This window comes from Notechis scutatus, chromosome 2 (assembly GCF_049901735.1).
Source record: "Notechis scutatus isolate UNSWTSFEM ecotype Mainland chromosome 2, rNotScu1.2, whole genome shotgun sequence".
Classification (NCBI taxonomy): Eukaryota; Metazoa; Chordata; class Lepidosauria; order Squamata; family Elapidae; genus Notechis; species Notechis scutatus.
Window position 1 is genome coordinate 53,451,406 of NC_142010.1, and position 20,552 is coordinate 53,471,957.

At 41.9% G+C, this 20,552-nt stretch overlaps 1 protein-coding gene across 2 annotated transcripts in view; it reads left to right on the plus strand.

Moving 5' to 3' along the window:
* Positions 1-20,552, plus strand: part of ARHGEF3 (Rho guanine nucleotide exchange factor 3) — a 168,087-nt gene that overhangs the window by 37,393 nt on the left and 110,142 nt on the right. For both annotated transcript variants that reach the window (XM_026677544.2, XM_087954758.1), the window contains exon 3: positions 9,974-10,037. In XM_026677544.2, coding sequence (XP_026533329.2) covers positions 9,974-10,037 — 64 coding nt within the window. The remainder of the gene's footprint in view (positions 1-9,973; positions 10,038-20,552) is intronic.

Here is a 20,552-nt window from a genome sequence, read left to right on the forward strand (position 1 = left end):
TATCAGTCATTTCTGAAATAATTATCAAGTTGCAAAAATTACCTATTCTTAACCTCTAGCTTAAGATAAGGTTCTAGACTAAGCATCAATAGGGTCTCATTAGAGAAGTGGACAATATTAAAGTTACTATTTGCCTGCTAAGTATAGCTTCTATTACCTTTAAGATATAGATATATTGTTTCCTTGTGTTAATTTTACTCATATTCATGCTCCTATTGCAATTTAATTGCAATTATTGTGAAAATACAGTGTGTACTGCTCAACATATCAGCATATTTCAATTCTTAACGGACATTTGCATCTAATTTAATGTTTAATAAATGTAATAAAGTTGTATTTTGGCACTCAGCTGTTTCAAAACTCGATATTCGATGTGTTTTGAAGCAGAAATCTTGTACTGATGCTTGTCTTTCTCCCAGTAGTCGACATGTAAGGAAGAACTTGCTGAAAAGAAGGACTAGGGGGGATGGAATAGCAGTATTCCAGTATTTGAGGGGCTGCTACAAAATGGAAAGGGTCAACTTATTTTCCAAAGCATCAGAGGTCAGGACAAGAAACAATGGATGGGAACTAACAATTAACAGTGGAACAGCTTGCCTTCAGAAGTTGTAGGTGCTTCATCACTGGAGGTTTTTAAGAAAAGACTGGGTGGCCACCTATCTGTTTAGTTAGGGTCTCCTGCTTGAGCAAGAGATTGAACTAGAAGACCTTGAAGGTCCCTTCCAGCTCTATTCTGATTCATTGATTGATTGATGATGGCTGTCTTGTAATTCGCTATTTCTTCCAGCTGAAATAGCGGGTCATCTGGTCAGTCACATGGTTCTCCATTGTGGTGGAGATAGCATCCAGGATTGGGTTATCAGTCGCTGCTTGCTGATTGGACTGAATCTGTCAGATCTTTGAGGACATTCCCCTATTGCTAAGGGTGCCCCAGAAATTGATTCAGTCAGCTAGCTGGATGACGTGTATTTTTTTGCCCCTACAAAATGTCAAATCTATAGAAAATTAGGCCTAAATTACTCAAAATGCAATCCTGTATGCTATTTCCTGGGCAGCCAGATGGGTCTACTACTTAGAGGGCTGTCCAAACGGAACGAATGATCGGTCAGGGCTTTGGCCCAGGCTATCCATCAACAGATCGGCTGAGGATGATCTGCACTGACTGTGAGATATTTCATGGAGGTGTGTTAGACTAAACATCCACACCGTTTCCCGTGTTTGGCTCGGGAGGGCTTTTGGTGGCTTCAAACAGCTGCCTCAAAAGCCTGTAATTACTGCGGCAGCGCTTTAAATGGGGCTGAAGACCAGCTGTAGATAAAGATCACAATTAATGGCTGGACTTCTCCAGGGTAACTGGTCTGGGGGAGTTTTCTCCACGTCCTTAGAGCTACAGGGCAATAATTCCTGAGCAAACTTGAACACTGGGGACTGTTAAGATGGCGGATTCCACCCAACACGCTAGCCGTGTGAACAGGAGAGTGGAGCAGATGGCTCGCAGGCCGTCACACTCTCTCAGCCCTGCAGCCCCAAATATTTCAGCCTCCTCTGCAAGCCTCAAGCCAAGGGATAGAGCTGCAAGGGCTCAAAAGAGCTTCAAGGCAGCTGAGCAGGATGAGCGCTGCAGGGATAAAGCACTAGACAGATTGTAGGCTAAGGGACAAGAAGCGGCCCAAAAGAGCTCAGAAATGGTGCCTAACAGCTCCGTGACAGATTCCCGCCAAAACGAGGAGCAACTATTACAAAGAGGAGCCAAGTCTTTTCAATCTGACAGAAGAGTTTTACCAGAAGTGGCCACTGGGGGAGCTGAAGAGCCAGGATCTAATGCAAGATTCTATTGAAGGCTCTGAAATTAGAAGTTTCTTTTCTGTCTGCCCATAGAACCAGAGTGGCCCCCTGAGGCTACCTTTACTTCCACGTCAGCAGGACAAGATCCTGAATTCCAATTTAACATGCAGGCTCTGTTAGCTGAGACAGTGAAGCAGGGTGTATCAGCTGTCTTAAAACAAACCAGGCGATCACCTTCTGAGGCTTCATTTTCCTCCTCAAAGCATAGCAGGAGACAAAGGTCTCATTATGAGGATGATCTCTCCATTCAGTCAGGGTCTGCTTCTTATGTTCCTGCTGGGAGTACTCATTACAATCCATCTGACAAAGGGCAGCTGATGTATAGAAATTATTCTGATGAGGGCCTTGATTCTGACCAAACTGCAATTTCAGGCCTTTTCCAGCCTGCCATATTCAAGTCGTTCCTCTTTAATGCCACAGGGCTAGGCATGGCTCCTGAATGACAGCAGCCAACAGATCCTTCTGAAGACCCCAATGACCCATTGTTTTCGTAAAAGACCATAATGGCAGATGTCATCCCTGTGCCAAAGATGTTCACAACAGTCATCCAAAGGCAGTGGTCTTGTCTTGGGTCGGGTCCAAGCCCTTCCTCCCTGGACAGAAGGTTGTTCAGTGTGGGAGCTGATTTCTCCAAAGCCTGGAAGTGCCCGCTGTGAATGCCCCAGTAGCGGCCCTACAATCCAACTCTGATATTCCTGGGGAGCCCGAGGACTTGTTGAAGGCAGAGGACAAGAGGACCGAACAAATGTTACAGAGAACCCATCAGTCAGCAGCATGGGCAGAGAAGGTGTCATGACCCTGTTGGAGACTGACTTCGAGGGAGAGGAGGAACAGAAGGGTTCCACGGCCGCATCCTTTTTCAACAGGGCATCTCTCATCTTGCAAGAGAGGATTCTACTTGAGTATGTCAGGTCACACCAGCATATAAATAAGCTCCTAGCATCTGTGCAGTTCTCAGCTGATGCCACTCTCAGTGTAGCCAGATTTGCCTCTAAGATGATAGGATTGGCTATAGCCTCTCGCTGCCTGCTCTGACTCAGGCAATGGCAGGCTGATATGAGACATAAATGGAGGTTGGCCACTGTCCCCTTTAAGGGGGAAAAATTGTTTGGAGAAGCCCTGGACAAGGTGCTGATGGACTCCAAGACAAGGGGAAGATCTTACCTTCCAGATCCAGAAGGGGTGACTTCCGATTGGCGCCTTATTTCAGACATCCCTACTATAGGACACCCAAAGCTGGAGGGGGGTTTGCTAGACCCCAGAGGCCTTTCATCCCCAGGCAGGATCAACCTCAGGACAGGACAGCTAGAAATCACCCACTTAACAACAAGTGGTCCTTTCAGGGGGCTGGGGGTTGTCCCTTCCGACAATCCAGATAAACCTGCTGTCAACCCTCCCATTGGGGGACATCTGGCCTTGTTTGCTAGGCGCTAGGAGGAAGTAACCACAGACACCTGGGTCTTAGAGATGGTCCATTTTCGGGCCTTTCCCTAGAGTTCCTCTCTATACCCCCCGAGGTTTTTCATTTGTTGTCCTGTTTCTAAAAACAGAGAAAGGTCCTCATGGAAAAAGCTATTCAGCACCTGCTGGAGATCCAGGCTATTCAGCCAGTGCCTGAGACCCAACAAGGTATGGGATTTTATTCCATCTTGGTTGTAATCCCAAAGGCCTCGGGGGGATGGAGGGCAATTCTGGATTTGAAGCGTCTTAACCGCTGGATAAAATACAGGTGGTTTAAGATGTATTCTCTCCAGTCTATTCTGGAGGAAATTAGGGAGGGGGATTTCTTTATCTCCATAGATTTAACTGAGGTCTACCTTCATGTTCCCATTCTTCTGGCCCTTAGGCAATTCCTCAGGTTCTGCTATAACAGTAGGCATTTTCAGTACAGGGTTTTGCCCTTTGGGCTTTCATCTGTTCCCAGAACATTTATGAAGCTATTGGCAGCCCTGGCAGCCCACCTTAGGCCATTCCAGTCAGAGTCCAGTGCTATCTGGATGATATACTGGTCCAATCATCCTCCCATCTCGAGCAGCAGAAAATTTAGAGATCACCATTCAGGTGCTCCAGGAACATGGCTTCTCTGTCAACAAGGCCAAGAGTCACTTCACTCCCACCAATAGTTTGCTCCATCTGGGAGCTATAATAGATACCATTTTCTGCAGGGTGTCCTTATCCCAGGAGAGTCAGAAGAATATCAGGGAGTTGATTGGGCAAGTAAAATCTAAGAACAGGGTACCCCTGGCTACATTTTCTAAACTCCTGGGTAAGATGATATCATGCATTAATATAGTGCCCTGGGCTAGATTGCATGCCAGGGCACTCCAATGGTTTCTTCTTCCTTATCAGAGGACAGGTAGGAGTTGCTCCCATTCCCAGGTCAGATTAACTCTGCAAGTCATTAAGTCCTTTCAGTGGTGGTCATCTGAGGCCCCTTCCTTAAGGCTCTTATTCAAGGACCCTGACAGGCTGGTGCTGACCACAGATGCCAGCCTTTATGGCTGGGGAACCCATCTCCAATCCAGGATGGTTCAGGGACAATGGTCCCAGGCAGATTTGAGCCATAATATTAATTGGCTAGAACTTAGGGTGATCCATCTGGCCCTGAGGCAATTAGAGGACACAGTCTCAGATAGGGACATCCTGGTCTTAACTGACAATGTGTCAACCAAGGCGCATATTAACCGCCAAGGGGGAACACATTCAAGACCACTGATGCTGGAAGCAGAACAGCTCCGCCTATGGGCGGAGAGGCACCAGGTATCGCTCAGAGCTGAGCACATTGCAGATGTAACCAATGTTGAGGCTGACTGGCTTAACAGAGCCACCATAGACCACGCAGAGTGGCGTTTGCACCCCACTTTGTTTCAGGAGCTGTCAGAGCGCTTTGGACTGCCAGCAGTGCATCTCTTCGCCTCTCAGGACAACGTGCAACTCCCGAGATTCTACTCCAGGTTTGCGGTTCTGGGGGCGGAAGGGACAGATGCCTTATGCAGTCCTTGGCCGAGGGAGCTTCTCTCTGCCTTTCCTCCTCTGCCCCTGATCCCAAGGGTGATTCAGAAACCTTTGGGGGAAAGAGCAGAACTCATACTTGTGGCTCCTTATTGGCCCAGAAGGCCATGGTTTGCAGACTTAGTAAACCTATCTGTGTCCCACCCTTGGAGGATGCCGATGACAGAATGTCTCTCAGTCAGGGACCAGATTTACACCTGGAACCCCAGTGGCTTCAATTGACTGCTTGGAGATTGAGCAGGGATCTCAATGAGCAGGCCCACCCCTGTCTAGGGGACTGCACTAGGCCCACCTGTAGGACAGTCAGCTTTGGTATGTCCCAATCCTGGATGCTGTTTCTACCACAATGGAGAAGGGTCGTTGGTTCTTGCCTGATACGAACTTTGACCTCTTTGGGTGGAGATAGAATCCAGCCCCACTCTGATGTGGGTCGTTCCGAATCCTGTGGAGCACGTTATTACAACAAGAAAACATGTCAGTCTGTCACTATTCCTTCGCCAATTTCTGGGGCACCCTTAGCAACAGGGGAGTGTCCTCAAAGATCTGACAGATTCAGTCCAATCAGCAAGCAGCGACTGATAACCCAATCCTGGATGCTATTTTCACCCAAAGAGAAAGGTTGTATCAGGCAAGAACCAACGACCCTTTTCTCTTTACTCATCGGTTTGAATATTTGGCTCATCTTATGGAACAAATTACTGACGAGGACCAAGGCTCCACTGTATCTTAAATTTATAACAAATTAGAACAAAAGGACAGAAAAAGTCATTTTTTGAAATACAGAAGATACAAAGAAGCCATATTAAGCTAGCTTGGTAACAAAAATGCTGCAAAGTATAATATATGTGAACCAAATATCTCAACCTCTCAAACTGAATATACAGTATTCTGAAAAAGAATATTGTTCTCACATGCTTCAAATCTTTATAGGATGCCTTTTTTTGTTCAGAAAAAGGAAATTCCTTGTGTATTCTGCATGGATCATCAGTCATAAAAGTGCCGACAGCACATACAGACTTGTGTGTGTCAGAAATTATAAAAATTGGCCAATATTACAAATAAAGAATTTGAAAACAGATGCAGTAAAGCACATACTTCACCATAACACAACAAAGAAGCATTTTTAAAAAGGCATTGTGAGCCATTCTTTTTCTTTCAGCAGACTATCCTTTGTGAAAATGAAGACCTAGCCAATTTGAACACCAGAGGGTGGTATTTACTAGTTTTTTTAATAATACAATGTATTAATTTTCTGTATACAGTACTGTTTTTGCTTGGAAGGAAGACCAGGAATTTTGCCCTAATAAATAATTTTAAAATGGATATCTTACCTAAGATTTGCTGATTGAAAACATTTTCCTGCATAATTTTCTTTGGGAGAATCATTTTAAACGCAGAAAATCAGGAGCCAAGGCTGTTCAAATAATATAGGTTTATTAACATTCTCTACAAGAATCTGAATTGCTGACAATCAAAACAAATTGATTTTAGATAAAAGTCTGTGGAATTCAAGGTGGACTTGACTTAGATCTCTTATGAGCACGAAGGGATTTGAGTCTAATGACCTGCTTTACTTCTCCCTCAGGCTCATCTCCTATTAAAATTGTTTAAAGTCATCTTCTTTTGGGGTAAATAAGCTCATAATTTCCATAAAGAAGATGTGATGTTTCCTCAGTTATTAATTTTAAATACTTGCTTTTAAAAGAGGCAAGTTTGAAGTACTTCTGTTAATTTGTGCAGGATACTTCTGTTGTCCAGTGGTATATCAGTCCTTTTTTAGCCACTCTTGGGAGATAGTGGGGTTGTGAAGCTGCAAGAGTTTGAAAGCCTGTCATGAGTTCCCAATTGGAAATCTGTTTTAGTTAATGTAAGTCATTTTAGTCAACATGCATTTGATGAGGCATCTTAACACATAACACATTTTGCTGAGATGTCTAAAAGCTGTAGATTTGACTTAAGGAAATATTTGAATAATTTCCATTTTATTATGCAGTTTGCTAGTCCATATATCTGTACTGAACAACCTAACACTTACTAAGCATGAAAGTACTGAAAGCTTAGTGATTTGAATCCCTTAAGGTGCTTTTTATATAAGCATTGATTTTAACAGAGCCCCGGTGGCGCAGTGGTTAGAGTGCAGTACTGCAGGCTACTTCTGCTGTAGCTAGCTGCCTGCAATTTGGCAGATCGAATCTCAGCAGCTCAAGGTTGACTCAGCCTTGCATCCTTCTGAGGTGGTAAAATGAGGACCCAGATTGTTGGGGGCAATATGCTGACTCTGTAAACCGCTTAGAGGGGGCTGTAAAGCACTATAAAGCGGTATATAAGTCTAAGTGGTATTGCTATTAATAGTAAAGGTATACTTGATTCTAATGTGTTTATGGTAAGCTTGCCCTGTTTTCTTTAAACTTGTATCATTCTTGTTTTGTTATTGTAGAATTGTTCTGTAGCATAAATGGAAACTTTCTTTAACATGTACAATTCATGTTAAATGTTGATCTGTATATAGGCTATAAGAGTTTTGTTTTCTTGCTGTTTTAATAATTGTTGAGAGGAAGCAACACAAGTATAATGTGAGAACCTTACTGCTGGGGTTTCTGGCTATTCCTTTGATTAAAACTCCATCTGTATACAAACTAACACAACAGCTGAGGCTTAATTTTACTTCTAGAGCTTTTAAGGAATTATGCTGCAGGCTTAATACTACATACTTTGAAGTGTCCTACATTCATATTCATCTTTCCTGGTAAAACAGGGACTGCATATTTATTCAATAATATCTGCAAGATCACTTTATTGACTCAGTATAAAATTCAACCACACAAAATGTTGCAAATATTTGGTTGACACCGCTGCATCTTCAGGAATATGTCTTACATCAACTTCTTACATCAACTTCTAAAAGGTGTATTTAGTACACACGAGTAACACCTCTGTGAGAATGTCAGTTGAGAAAAAAAAAACCCAAATCCTCTAAATCACAGGTGTCAAACTCGTCATATCACGTTGCTGTCACATCATGTTTCCTGACGATTTTCCCCTTCACAAAGCTGGGGTGGGCTTGGCCTCCACATGACGCATGGTCCATGGGCTGCCAGTTTGACACCTCTGTTCTAAATCTTCACAGTATAGCTCTAAACAAGTCAGATGTTTAATGTCAGATGCTTAATGTAAATCATAATAAATCACTCTGGTTTCCAAATGGTTTGAATATTAATCATACTTCTCACAAACTATGAAGAATTATTGGATGCATTAAATAACATTAGCTTTAAAAATGCACAAAAATCAGTCCTACAAATTATTTGCCATGTATTTTAAGGAACATAAGCCATACTATTAGAAAGAATTGCTTTTGCAGGAAATCCTGTCCTATAGCAGGTCTGCTACTCGAATGCCAGGATTCCCAAAATGGGCCTTGGCTGGGTTTATATGAACCCTTATTTGCATAATATAAGTAACTTGGTTTCCCCTAATTTCTTACATCCCTAGTAAAAGTATATATAATTTCTTATATTTTTATGTGAAAAAGAGGGATTAAGAAAACAATCTACACAGGACAAAAAAGTCAGGTTATGAATGTACACAGAATCCTAGTTCTCCCAGCAAGATAGTTGGGCTCATTTATACCATGTGTGGTCTCTGGCTACAGATAGTTGTTGTTTAATGACTGTAATTGGTTCTGGTGATTGAGTCTTTAGAATTGTCACTAAGTGAAAATTACATAACTATGTCTATGAGAACAGTTTTACTTCAGCTTTCCTTTGCTTTACAGCATCAAAAGGATTTGACCTCCAAACAGCTAGGTTAGCCTAAACAGCAAGGAGAGTTTCCAGAACTTAACTCACAGGAAACTGGGTAAAGCGGCAAATCTTAACCCTTTTTTACCTACTCTCCTATCCTTTGGAATATTCATCCAGGTGCTAAGATAATTAGCCAGAAGAGAATTGATGTTTGTATTTACATTCATTGGAGAGGAGAGGATTACAAGAGAGTAAGCAGGCACAAAATAGGGAACACATGTAACAAGGAATGTGCTGATGCTGGCTATTTCCTAGCTTGCTTGCAGCTGCATGCTATGAGCTGCTTAGGAGATAAATAAAATCTTTTAGCATGAAATTGATTAGGTTCTTGTCTGTGTCAGGCAGAAATACAAGCTGGCAGGAGGCGCTAAGTTTACAGAGCTTTCCTTATTAATTAATCGTTAGCATATTTTAGGGATGTGCTATGCTATGGAGAAAAGCAGCTCAGGAAGAGAGATTGTTTAGGCAGTCATTTTCCAAGAGCGAAAAAGAAAAAAAAAAGCTCAAGCAGGAACAATGCATACTAATTGACTAGAATGGCAAACACATGATTGAGAGTGAGATGCTGCAGAAGTGATAAAAGCAGGCATTGGTTGCAAAGTTACTCTTTCATCACTGTAATAACTGCATATGGTCACTGTCCAAGGCAGTTGCTAAACAAGGACTACCTTTATATGTCACCTATTAATTTATATTACACTAAATATCTGTAGTTTATTAATCTTTGCCTTTCCTGGCAGTAAATACATTATCTGTTTCTAATCCTGCCGATTTAATAGTGTCTCAATTCTGTTCAGGAGATTTGGGAAAATGAACAAATGCTTGAAGAATTGTTGTAAATCAATTTTGTATCATGACAGTGTTGGGACTCCTCTTGGGGATTTATTACAATTACTCTATCTGGGCTACAAAAGTCTGAATAACACCTAGATGGAAATAAAGAAATACAGAATATGCATGGTAAACAAGCAAAGAAACAAAGCAAAAACAAAAACTGAGCAACACCAACAACAGAGACTAGTTATAATCCTCAAGACACAGATCAAAGGGGCAGGATTTGGATCATGAAGCTGCACCCCCCCACCCCTTCTTGCAAGTTTTCCTTGCTTCCACCTGAGTATGAACATTTATTACATAACTTAACTTTATTCCCCTTGGTATGTTTAAAAGCTGTAAAATAAATAAGCCTCCATACAGTTTAAACTTAATTTACCTAGCATATTAGTATTGTGTGTATAAATCCAGAGGGGCCATCAAGAACTGGTGATAGAATCAAAAGGATAAAAAAACATGTTGTTCTTTGCATCTTACAGGCCTAAAGAACAACAGCACAACTTTTCCTTGTTTCCTTCCACAAAAGCCTGGAATTTCAGAGGGGTAAGTGCTTCTATTTTAATGATTAGTATATAATATATACGTAGGTTTTCTTTCTGGTATCTAATTCCATCCACCAGAGCATAATTGCAATGTCACCTAAGGTAAGATGAGGCCATTCTACAGAATTTAAGTTCAAAACAGTCACTCAATTTGTATTTCTTTACAGGAGCCAAATTGATACAGATATTCGGCTTGTTTCATTTTTTTTATCCAGGTAGTTTACTTTTTATATAATCAAAAACGCCTGAGGACATTAATAACTGTAACCTTATCCAGACTTTACACTTGTTCCCCTTCCTAGATGGTAAATCTCATCCCTATCAGGTAAACCAGGCTACTTTAATTCAGTTTTTTCTCTATGATTAATGAGGGAAAGAGGAATTGTATTCATAAGGGAAGAATGGGTCCTGAGGATATATAGCACTTAGATTTACATACCTCCCCATAGTACTTTATAGCACTTTCTGAATGGTTTATAGGCCCCCCGCCGGTCTGTGGCGCGGCCCGTCGGGCCGGGGCCGCCTCTTTTTGAGGCGCTTCGGCGTCCGGGCGGCTAAAAACGGCTTGGTGAGTTGGGTGAATGGCTCCGGAGCTCACCTGCTGCGCCCTCTTTTATGGACAGCGCTTCGGTGCTTCCCGAGCGCTTTCAAAAAGTGGCGGCGCCCTAACCGGCCCGGTAAGGTGTTCCGGCGTACCGGTCCGCTGGACGGCGTTAGGGACCCCTGGTTTATAGTGTCAGCATATTTTCCCCAATAACCTGGCTCCTCATTTTAACAATCTCGGAAGGATGGAAGTCTGACTCAACCATGAGTCTATCAGGATCGAACTCCTGGCTGCGGGCAGAGTTAGCCTGCAATTCTGCAATCTAACCACTGCACCACCAGGGCTCCATATGTATAGTATAGGAGTGTATAACTTTGTCCAGGTTGGGAGTTGCATATGGCCTTTGAGTGGCATGCAGAAGGCATAGTTCATAAAGTAATTTAACCCAGGATAAAAAATGAATGTGGTTTGATTTCATACAATTAATTTAATAAGGTTGCTTCAATGCTATATTTAATAATTTTCTTCTCTTGTATTAAAAATACATTTCATTTCAAATTTTGTAAGGATTCTGAGTGTTGAATCCTATGGATCGAGCATCTCTAGAGCATGGGTTCCCAATCTTGATAACTTAAAGACACTTTAACTCCCAGCATGACTAGTTGGGAAATACTGGAATTGAAATTCTGGGACCTTAAAGTTGCCAAAATTGGGAAGCTGTTCTCTAGAATGTAAAATATGCTAATCTGTCCTTCATGATAGATGGAATTGTTCATAATTAGGGAAGGACCTGTTTAGGGCAGAGTATCTGACTGGCCTTTCTCCAATGAGCTGTGAAGCATCCAGTAGTGGGAGGTGCTTCAGTCCCTGCTGTGATAGGATGGGCTTAATTGGGATGGGAGCGCCATCACTTGAGACTTTCAAGAAGAGATTGGACTGCCATTTGTCAGAAATGGTGTAGGGTCTCCCGCTTGGGTGGGGGGTTGGACTAGATGACCTACAAGGTGCCTTCCAACTCTGATTAATCTGTATCTGTAACTGTGAGGATGCTCCTCCTCCTCCATGGGACTCCTCCGTAGCATCCCCAGTTTTAGCTCAGCCTCGTGGAGATAGGCAGGTTTATTATCTTCCCTTGGCCAGAATAAGAGCAAAACTACCCTCAAAACCTCAGGTTTGAATTGATCTTATCTCCTCCAGACTCTACAAGTCATCCAGAAGTCAAAAGAGCCGGAACAGTTCCTTTTATCTCAGCTGACTGTCAGGACTCTTAAAAACATCAGGGAGCGCTCTCGACACCCCCAGGGCGGTCGGAGGCTTCAGCTTCAGCCGCGTCTCCTCCAGCCCCAAATAAAACAATCACCACTTGCCATCGCGACTCCCAGCCTCGCAGAGCCGTTGCAAGCGACGCAACCTGATTTAAACAGCGTAATAAGTGCTCCTAGGCTTATTCTCCTCTCAGAGGATGCCGATTGGGGTGCAGGCATTAGCGCCTGCATAACCCCTGCTCGCCAGTTTAGATTGCTGAGGGAAGCCATTTTCAGGCTACTTCCCCACACGGTGTAAGATTGCTGCTGGTCCCAGATTTTTGTGCACCAAAAATAACTGCCAGCACCATCTTTCCAATTACGAACCGTGTGGTGGTGCTCAGCACCGTATTACAGGCTGAAGAGAGGAATTGTTTTCAAGTGAGGTTTTTCATTGCAGAAACCCAGGAGAGTTAAGTTCCCCTTTTCTCCACTTTTGAGATCTTCTAGGAGAAAAGTAGTTGCTTTAACCTTCACAGCCCAATTTACCCAGCAGCACAACAGTGAGCACCAAGGCCTGAGTCCGCCTGTACATGGCAGCTGTTGTAGGCCAGTAAATTTAAAACCTTTTATCTGGCCTATCAGGTGTTCTCAAAATTTGGCTAATTTGATCAAATTCAGTAGAAAATATACTTAATCAGTGGTATTACTGGCACTTATTAACAGAAGTTATTATTTAAATAAATAAATACAAAAGGGGGGAGCAAATTGTTATTAAGGGTTCCCTGTCCTTCCCTGGAACAGGCCCCTGGACATGCCAACCGTCCCACACTAGCCTCCATTTACATTAGTACTCTAACCTTTGTCACAATGGCAAGCGGTAGTAGTTCTAGAGCAACAGCCTCAAAGGCAATGTCTAAAACCAAGAGCAAGTCAAAACATTCCAGGGAAACTTCCAGGGCTGCAGAGAAAGACGCCAAGAGGCGCCAGAATGCACTGGAAAAACATATGAAAAAGTGCATGCGGGAGGCTGAGGGAGCCTCTCAGGCTTCCTCCCCACCTAAGTCAGTACGGGCCCCCAACCCTCCCCTGGATCTGTCCATGCCATCCAGAAGCAGTACGGTCTTGCAAGTCCAATTGAGTACTTCAAGGGTAATCCCAGTTACACAAAGGGCCCCCAAGGCCACATTCACCCCAACAGTGGCTGGACTTTGACAAGAAGAGGTCCTCCCGGATGAGATACCCGTGAGGATGAAAGCTTGGATGGAAATAGCAATACAATGAGGTATCGCAGCAGGGGTGCAGCAGACCATTCTGGCCAGACAGCAACCTGCGACCTTTGATGATGATTCCCACTTGTTGTGGTCACTAAGCAGGATGGAACAGCACTACCCTCAGGTACAACCCCAAGGGCAGATTTCTGGTATCTCAGACATACTTCTTCAGGGCTTTCAAAATGAGGATGATCAAGATGACCAAATGAAACAAGCTGAGTCAGGGTCAGCACATGATAGTGACCCCGCCTTGTCTGAGGCAGATCCCCTAGAAAGAGGCTTGTCAGATGATGAGGACCTCATCCCCAGTCAACCGACATTTATAGGTCTGTTCTGCCCTCAAGTTATTTAAGTCACTCTTGTTCAAGGCTAAAAACACCGCACGCCTGGACAAGTCAACTCCCCCTGTCCAACCTACAACGTTGCAGGAGAAGTCAGAGGATTTAATTTTTTCCGAACCAGTTGCTGAGGCGGACATAATTCCAGCCCTACACATGTTCTTGGACCGGTACAAAAACAATGGGTTTCAGCAGCAGTGTACCCTGCCCCTACTACAGGATATGATAGGAAGTTTTATAATCTGGCATTGGATTTCTCAAACTCCCTCAATACACCAGAGGTTGATGACCCCATAGTAGCCCTAGCGTTTTCCTCCACTATCCCTAGTGAAGCAGAGGAGGCGCTTAAAACAGAGGACAAAAGGGCTGAGTTAGCTCTTCGTAAGGCACATCAGTCAGATGTGTGGGCAGTAAGAGCAGCCACGGCCGCATCCTTTTTTATGAGATCTTTTCTCAGGTGGCTCTGTCACCTAAGGGAAACTATTCCGACCTCTAATATAAGGGCGCATCAGGACATAGCCAAACTGATCACAGCTGCAGAATTCTCCGCGGATGCACCATTCGGTGCGGTTAAATTTTCATCCAGAGCCATAGCATCACAGGTTACAGTGAGGTGATTACTATGGCTTAGATACTGGCAAGCTGACACGAAGCACAAGTGGAACCTTGCCTCATCCCCCATTCCCGGAGAAAAACTGTTTGACTCTGCCCTTGATCCGCTACTGATTGAAACTAGAAATAAGAAAAAGATCCTCCCCTCTCTTTTTTGGAAATCAGATAGCAGAAATACCCAGTCCTTTCGGAGGGGTTCCTTTCGTCCCTTCTACCAGGGACCATATTCCCCAAGATTTCAGAGAATCTCGGGATTTAGACCAGGACAGCAGTCTGATAGAACTTTGGGGATAAATAGGAGGGGAGGACAAGCCAAAAGATCTTTCCGAGGGGCAGGAAACAGGTCATTCCACTGTTCCAAATAGGGACAATACCAACGCTTCCATTGGCGGACGGCTTAAACTCTTCGTGGACCAATGGGACTCTTCAACATCTGATGGTCAGAGAGACCATTAGATTCAGCCTAGCACTAGAATTTCACTCCACTCTCTCGAACCTCTTCACGTCTTGCCCTTCCTCCAGAAAAGGACTTTTATGGAAACAACTATACTTTGTTTACTAGAAATCCGAGGCATTCAACCGGTGAATCCAAATCAGAGAGGTCAAGGATTTTACTCACATCTGTTTGTCATTCCGAAGTGTTCGGGGGGATGGAGAGCAATTTTAGATTTAAAACGCCTCAACCGTTTCCTGGTCTATCGTAAATTTAAAATGAGCACTTTGCAATCTATTCTGCTCAGCATTAGGGTGACATCCTAATGTCAATAGATTTGACGGAGGTGTATTTACATATCCCAATTAGGCCATCTCACAGCAAATTTCTTAGATTTTGCTATAATAATCATATGAGTATGTAGCACTCCCATTTGGTTTAGCTTCTGCCCCTAGAACCTTTACGAAAGTTTTCACAGCTTTGGCCGCCCAGCTCAGCAGTAGGACCGTCTGGCTATAGTGCTGTCTTTTTTTTTTTTTTTAAAAAAAATAAATTTTATTAATTTTAAAGACAAACAAATCATCATTAACCATTACATACTTAAACCTTTTTCCATTATAAATTTTACAAGTCAAATAAAACCTTATTTTATACAATATAATTCTATTTTAAACCATTTCCATATGAGCATACAAATACCTCTTATCCAGTTTCTCTTTACTTCTCTTTACTCTTATTCAATTTCACTATTATTATTTCATCTATTTCTTTCTGACTTGGTTACCATTATTCTCATTCTATATTTCTGCAAGGTTTTATTAATTCTCCCATAAACATAAACACACAACACACAAAAACATATAAAAATCTTTTAGGAAAGTAACTTGGCCCCAGGTACCTCTCTCTACATGGACTTCAATTATATTCATACTCATCTTACATGTCATTACCTATTTTATTTACCATTCTATGTCTTCTATATTAGCTTCTCCACACATTTCACTCTTCTTAATTCTATCTTATTTAATCCATCTTAATTTGAGTCATTATATTTGTATCTTTTGTCCATTCTTTATTATCCCTTTGTCTCATTCCTTATAATAATAAAAAAGAATTTCTCCTGAAATCACTAATCAGAGTATGATGCCTTTCTATCTTCCCCTAAATTAATTAGATTAACATTTAAAATAACACCTAATACCCAATCTGATTCTGCTTGGTACATTCTACCTACTAATTTTTTTTTAAAAAGAAAAATAATAAATCCAAAACGATTAAATACATAGTTAAATAATAACTCTAAATATTGAATCTTATAACATTCCCATTGCCTTTCCCAAAGACAAATACTATAATAATAATTTTATAATAACATCAATACCATAGTCATATTAAACTCTTTAATTAAAACTCAATATTCTAAACATTCCTTTAATATTTTATTAAATTTTAAAATCAATCATTACTAAACATTTCAACATTTAATCTCTTATTAACTCTTATATTTCTAATACAAATGCTACAATACCATCTTATGTACCTTGCAAAATCTTTTTTAAAGAAATTATACTTTACCTTTGTCCCTAAAAAAGATTCCTCTTTTCCCATCTGATTTCAAAACTTTGTGGCTTTTCTCCACCTTTACCCTTTTCTTTCTTCCCCCACCAGACCTTTCTACCCCCTTCTCCTAGCCTCTGCCTTACTGGCTTCCCCTTCTCTGTTGTGTTCCTTTTTTCTTTTGTTTACTATCATTATATTGATTTTGCACCTTATTTTTCTCTTTCTTGAGTGTTTTTTTGAATCTTAAGTCCTTCATTTTCCTTCCTTTCTTTCTTCCTTCTTTCTTAGTTAAATTTTGAAATTCATTAAAGATGGCTTCTTCTTCTTCTTCTTCTTCTGCTGCTGCTGCCTCCATCTGTTGTAGTGTTTGTTGATAGATAGCAAGCGCCATTTCTAAAAAAAAGGAAGGCTTCTTTCACACCATCTTTGCCATCTTTTTTTTGTTTGCTCATATTCTTTCTCAGTTCCTCAACAGAAAAAGCCATTATAAATCTTTTCTTTCTTCCCCTCCACTCTTTTTTTCTTCAGCAGTAGGCCCGTCTGGCTACAGTGCTGTCTTGATGACATCTTACTCTTGTCAGCATCCACCCAACAGGCAGTATTCAGATCACATTGCAAACCCTAGAAGAACACGGGTTTTCCATAAACTGAGCAAAGAGCCATTTGAGTCCATCGACTCGATTGATTCACCTGGGAGCCATTGTAGACAAGGCAAGGAAGGTTCTCCTCTCACCAGACAGGCAAGATAGCATTAGACATTTAGTCAGAGATCAGAATGCTTAAGTGGGTACCCTGGCCAACTTACCTAAGTTATTAGACAAGATGATGTCATGTATCTCTATTGTTCCCTGGACTCGACTTCATGGTAGAACCCTACAGTGGTTCCTGCTTCCGAACCAGTGGTCAGAAAAAGCAACTCCAAGTCCTGGGTCAACGTACCATCGAAAGTTCTCATATCCCTTCACTGGTGGACCAGGCCAACCATCAACAAGGGTTGCCATTTCAAAGAACCCCATAGACTCACTATCACGACAGATGCCAGCCTGTCTAGATGGGGGCACACTGCCAGTCCCTCACAGCCCAGGGTCGTTGGTCCTCAATAGAACAATCGTAGCGGCATAAATTGGCTGGAGCTCAGAGCAGCCCATCTGGCTCTTCACAGTTTTCTTCCAATAAATTTGGAACCAACACATCCTTATTTTGACCGACAAAGTCACAACAAAGGCTCACATAAACAGACAGGAGGGCACACATTCCAAACAACTCATGAAAGAAGTGGAGAGATTGTGCCATTGGGCAAGAAAACAACCTGCTCTTCATCAAGGCGGAGCACATATTGAGTCTGTCAAACCCAGGCGGACTGGTTAAGAAGGGCCACCATTGATTAGGAGGAATTGTGCCTGCATCTGAGTCTGTTTCAAGAAGCAGTCCTGATATTGGTCAACCTTCCATAGACCTGTTTGCCTCTCCTTTCAATTCTCAACTCCCCAGGTTCATCTCCAGGTACCCATCTCAAGGAGCGGAAAACGCAATGCCCTCTGCTGCCGCTTGGCCCCCAGGTCTTTTTATGGATTCCTCCACTTCCAGTGATTCCCAAGGTAATACAGAAGCTCCTGGAAGAGACCAGAGTTGTTGTTGGTGGCTCCATACTGGCCCAGACGTCCATGGTTCGCAGATCTCAGGGATCTGTCATCAGCAGAACCATGGAGAATTCCGCCGGACAGAGTCTCCCTCACCCAGGGTCCGATTCAACATCCGGACCCACAATGGCTCCACCTTGCCGTATGGAGGTTGAGCGGAGACGCCTGAAAAGCAAAAGACTTTTGAACAAGGTCATTCTCCACCATACAGGTGGCCAGGTGCCCTTCAACAAATCGTATATACAATGCCACTTGGACTATTTTTTGTAGATGGTGTGTTAAATCTCTCATTGATCCCACCTCCCATCAGTGACACAAGTACTGGAGTTCCTACAAGAAGGCCTTGACAAGGGTCTCTCACCGAACACCTTGCAAAGACAGATAGCGGCTCTAGCTTCGGGTTATCACCTGGGGAGAACTGCAATCCATCTCACATCATCCATGTATACACAGCTTTATTTGTGGTGCCACAAATTTACGACCCCCTGTGGTGCAATTATCCGACTTGGGACCTTAACAGGGTTCTCAGTGCACTCACTTAAAACTCCCCTTCAACCCCTGAAGGCTAGCCGACTCTCCATCTTCTCACATACAAAGTAGTTTTCCTAGTGGCAATAACATCAGCAAGATGAATTTTGAGCTAGTCGCCCTGTCAATCAGACAGGATCTCTGTATTTTCATTCTGACAGAGTAGTTCTTCGTCCAGAAACTGGTAGTTAACCCTGTCAGATCCCACTCCTGGTTAAGGCGATGAAACTCAATCGCTCTCCCTGTGCCTAGAGACATAACAGCACATTCTACCAGGAGCACTGCAACATTGGTGGCATGGGCCATGCAAGTGCTGAAAACAGAAATTTGTTGGGCAGCAACTTGGGCATCTCCATCGCCCCTTCATTAGACACTATAAAATAAATGTCTTTGCCTCAGCGGAGGCTTCGCTTGCTAGGAGAGTTTTGGCAAAAGGTCCATACGGACCAAGAGGATACTTCACACCAGATGAAGGCCCTCCCGTAGACAAGCTTTGGTATGTCCCACTACTGGATGCTCTGAACAGCTCATTGGGGAAAGGGCATTGGTACTTACCTGAGACGCCCGTTCTTTTGTGACCTGTGAAGAGCATCCAGCCCCACCCAAATTCTGTCTGGTGGGGTTCCTATTCCGCCAACGGTTAGACAGGGTGAAGAATACGAGGATTTCATAACTTAGACTTTGCCAAAACTGGGGACGCCAGAGGAGTCCCATGGAGGAGGAGGGAGCGTCCTCGCAATTAATCCTAGTCTATAACAGCAGAGACTGAAGCACCTCCCACTACTGGATGCCCTTCACAGCTCACAGAGAACGGGCGTCTCAGGTAAGCACCAACTCCCTTTTTCTAGATTGAATTGATTGAATTTTGCTGCAAGCAAGATGAAGTTGTGATCTTCTGAATCATCGGAATCAGATGTTGAAGACTATACTTGAATATCAGTTTTCAGATTTAGCAAGCAATTTTTCTGAGGCAATTTTAATGGGTAGTTCTTTTTATTATTAGAGTTACTATTAGGTGTACCAGCAGGGATGTGAAGGGAGGTGTTCTTTGATGGCTGCGCCTCTTATATAGAACAATTGATGCCTTAAAACAAAAATGGCTGATGACCTTCTGGAGAATATTTAAGACTTGTCAATTCCCAGAAGGCCTTTGGAGGTCAATAGATACAATAAGAACTGTGCCACTACTACTGTTATATTTTTATTGTTTTAGATTTAGAGTAATTGCATTTTTATTTTATAATTTTTTGTATCATCTTACTTAGGTATTAATATATACCTCAAAGAGCATTTAGAATCGTACAGATTTAAATCTGAAACACAAAATATGTAAAGAAAAAACAGCGCATCTTACATATACACTCCCTGATAACACATCTGGAATATAGAATTGCAAACTGAGTGATTTTCAGGAGCATTTGCACTTTATGGGTGATTTTTGAGAGCACACGCTGCCTTATTATTACTCTTTTTGGTGCTCATTACATTTTTTCTGTGGGTATTATTTATTATTGATTTTGTTTATATGAACAGGCCATTAGGCCTATTGTTAAGTACAATCAAAAGATTTGTTTCTGCTGGAACAAGAGAGTTTATTTTGGCAAGAAGGTAGAGATCTTATCAGCAGTTCATTGTACGATATTTGTTTAAGAGATGCCTGTAGCCTATTTCAAATAAAAGTACCAATTAAAATATATAATATTATATAATATCATAGTTATATAATATTATATAATATCATATAATATCATAGTTAATTTTAGGAAAATAGTTTTTCCTATTTCTTCCGGGTTGGTTAATGCATTAATGTTTTTAAAGAAACGTTTCAAAAGAACTTTATGAAACTTTTCATATATATTCTTCTTTCTTGTCTCAAAAGCAAAACCCTTCTCCCATAAACATAAACACACAAAACACAAACATATAAAAAATCTTTTAGGAAAGTAACTTGGCCCCAGGTACCTCTCTCTACATGGACTTCAATTATATTCATACTCATCTTACATGTCATTACCTATTTTATTTACCATTCTATGTCTTCTATATTAGCTTCTCCACACATTTCACTCTTCTTAATTCTATCTTATTTAATCCATCTTAATTTGAGTCATTATATTTGTATCTTTTGTCCATTCTTTATTATCCCTTTGTCTCATTCCTTATAATAATAAAAAAGAATTTCTCCTGAAATCACTAATCAGAGTATGATGCCTTTCTATCTTCCCCTAAATTAATTAGATTAACATTTAAAATAACACCTAATACCCAATCTGATTCTGCTTGGTACATTCTACCTACTAATTTTTTTTTTAATAAAAGAAAAATAATAAATCCAAAACGATT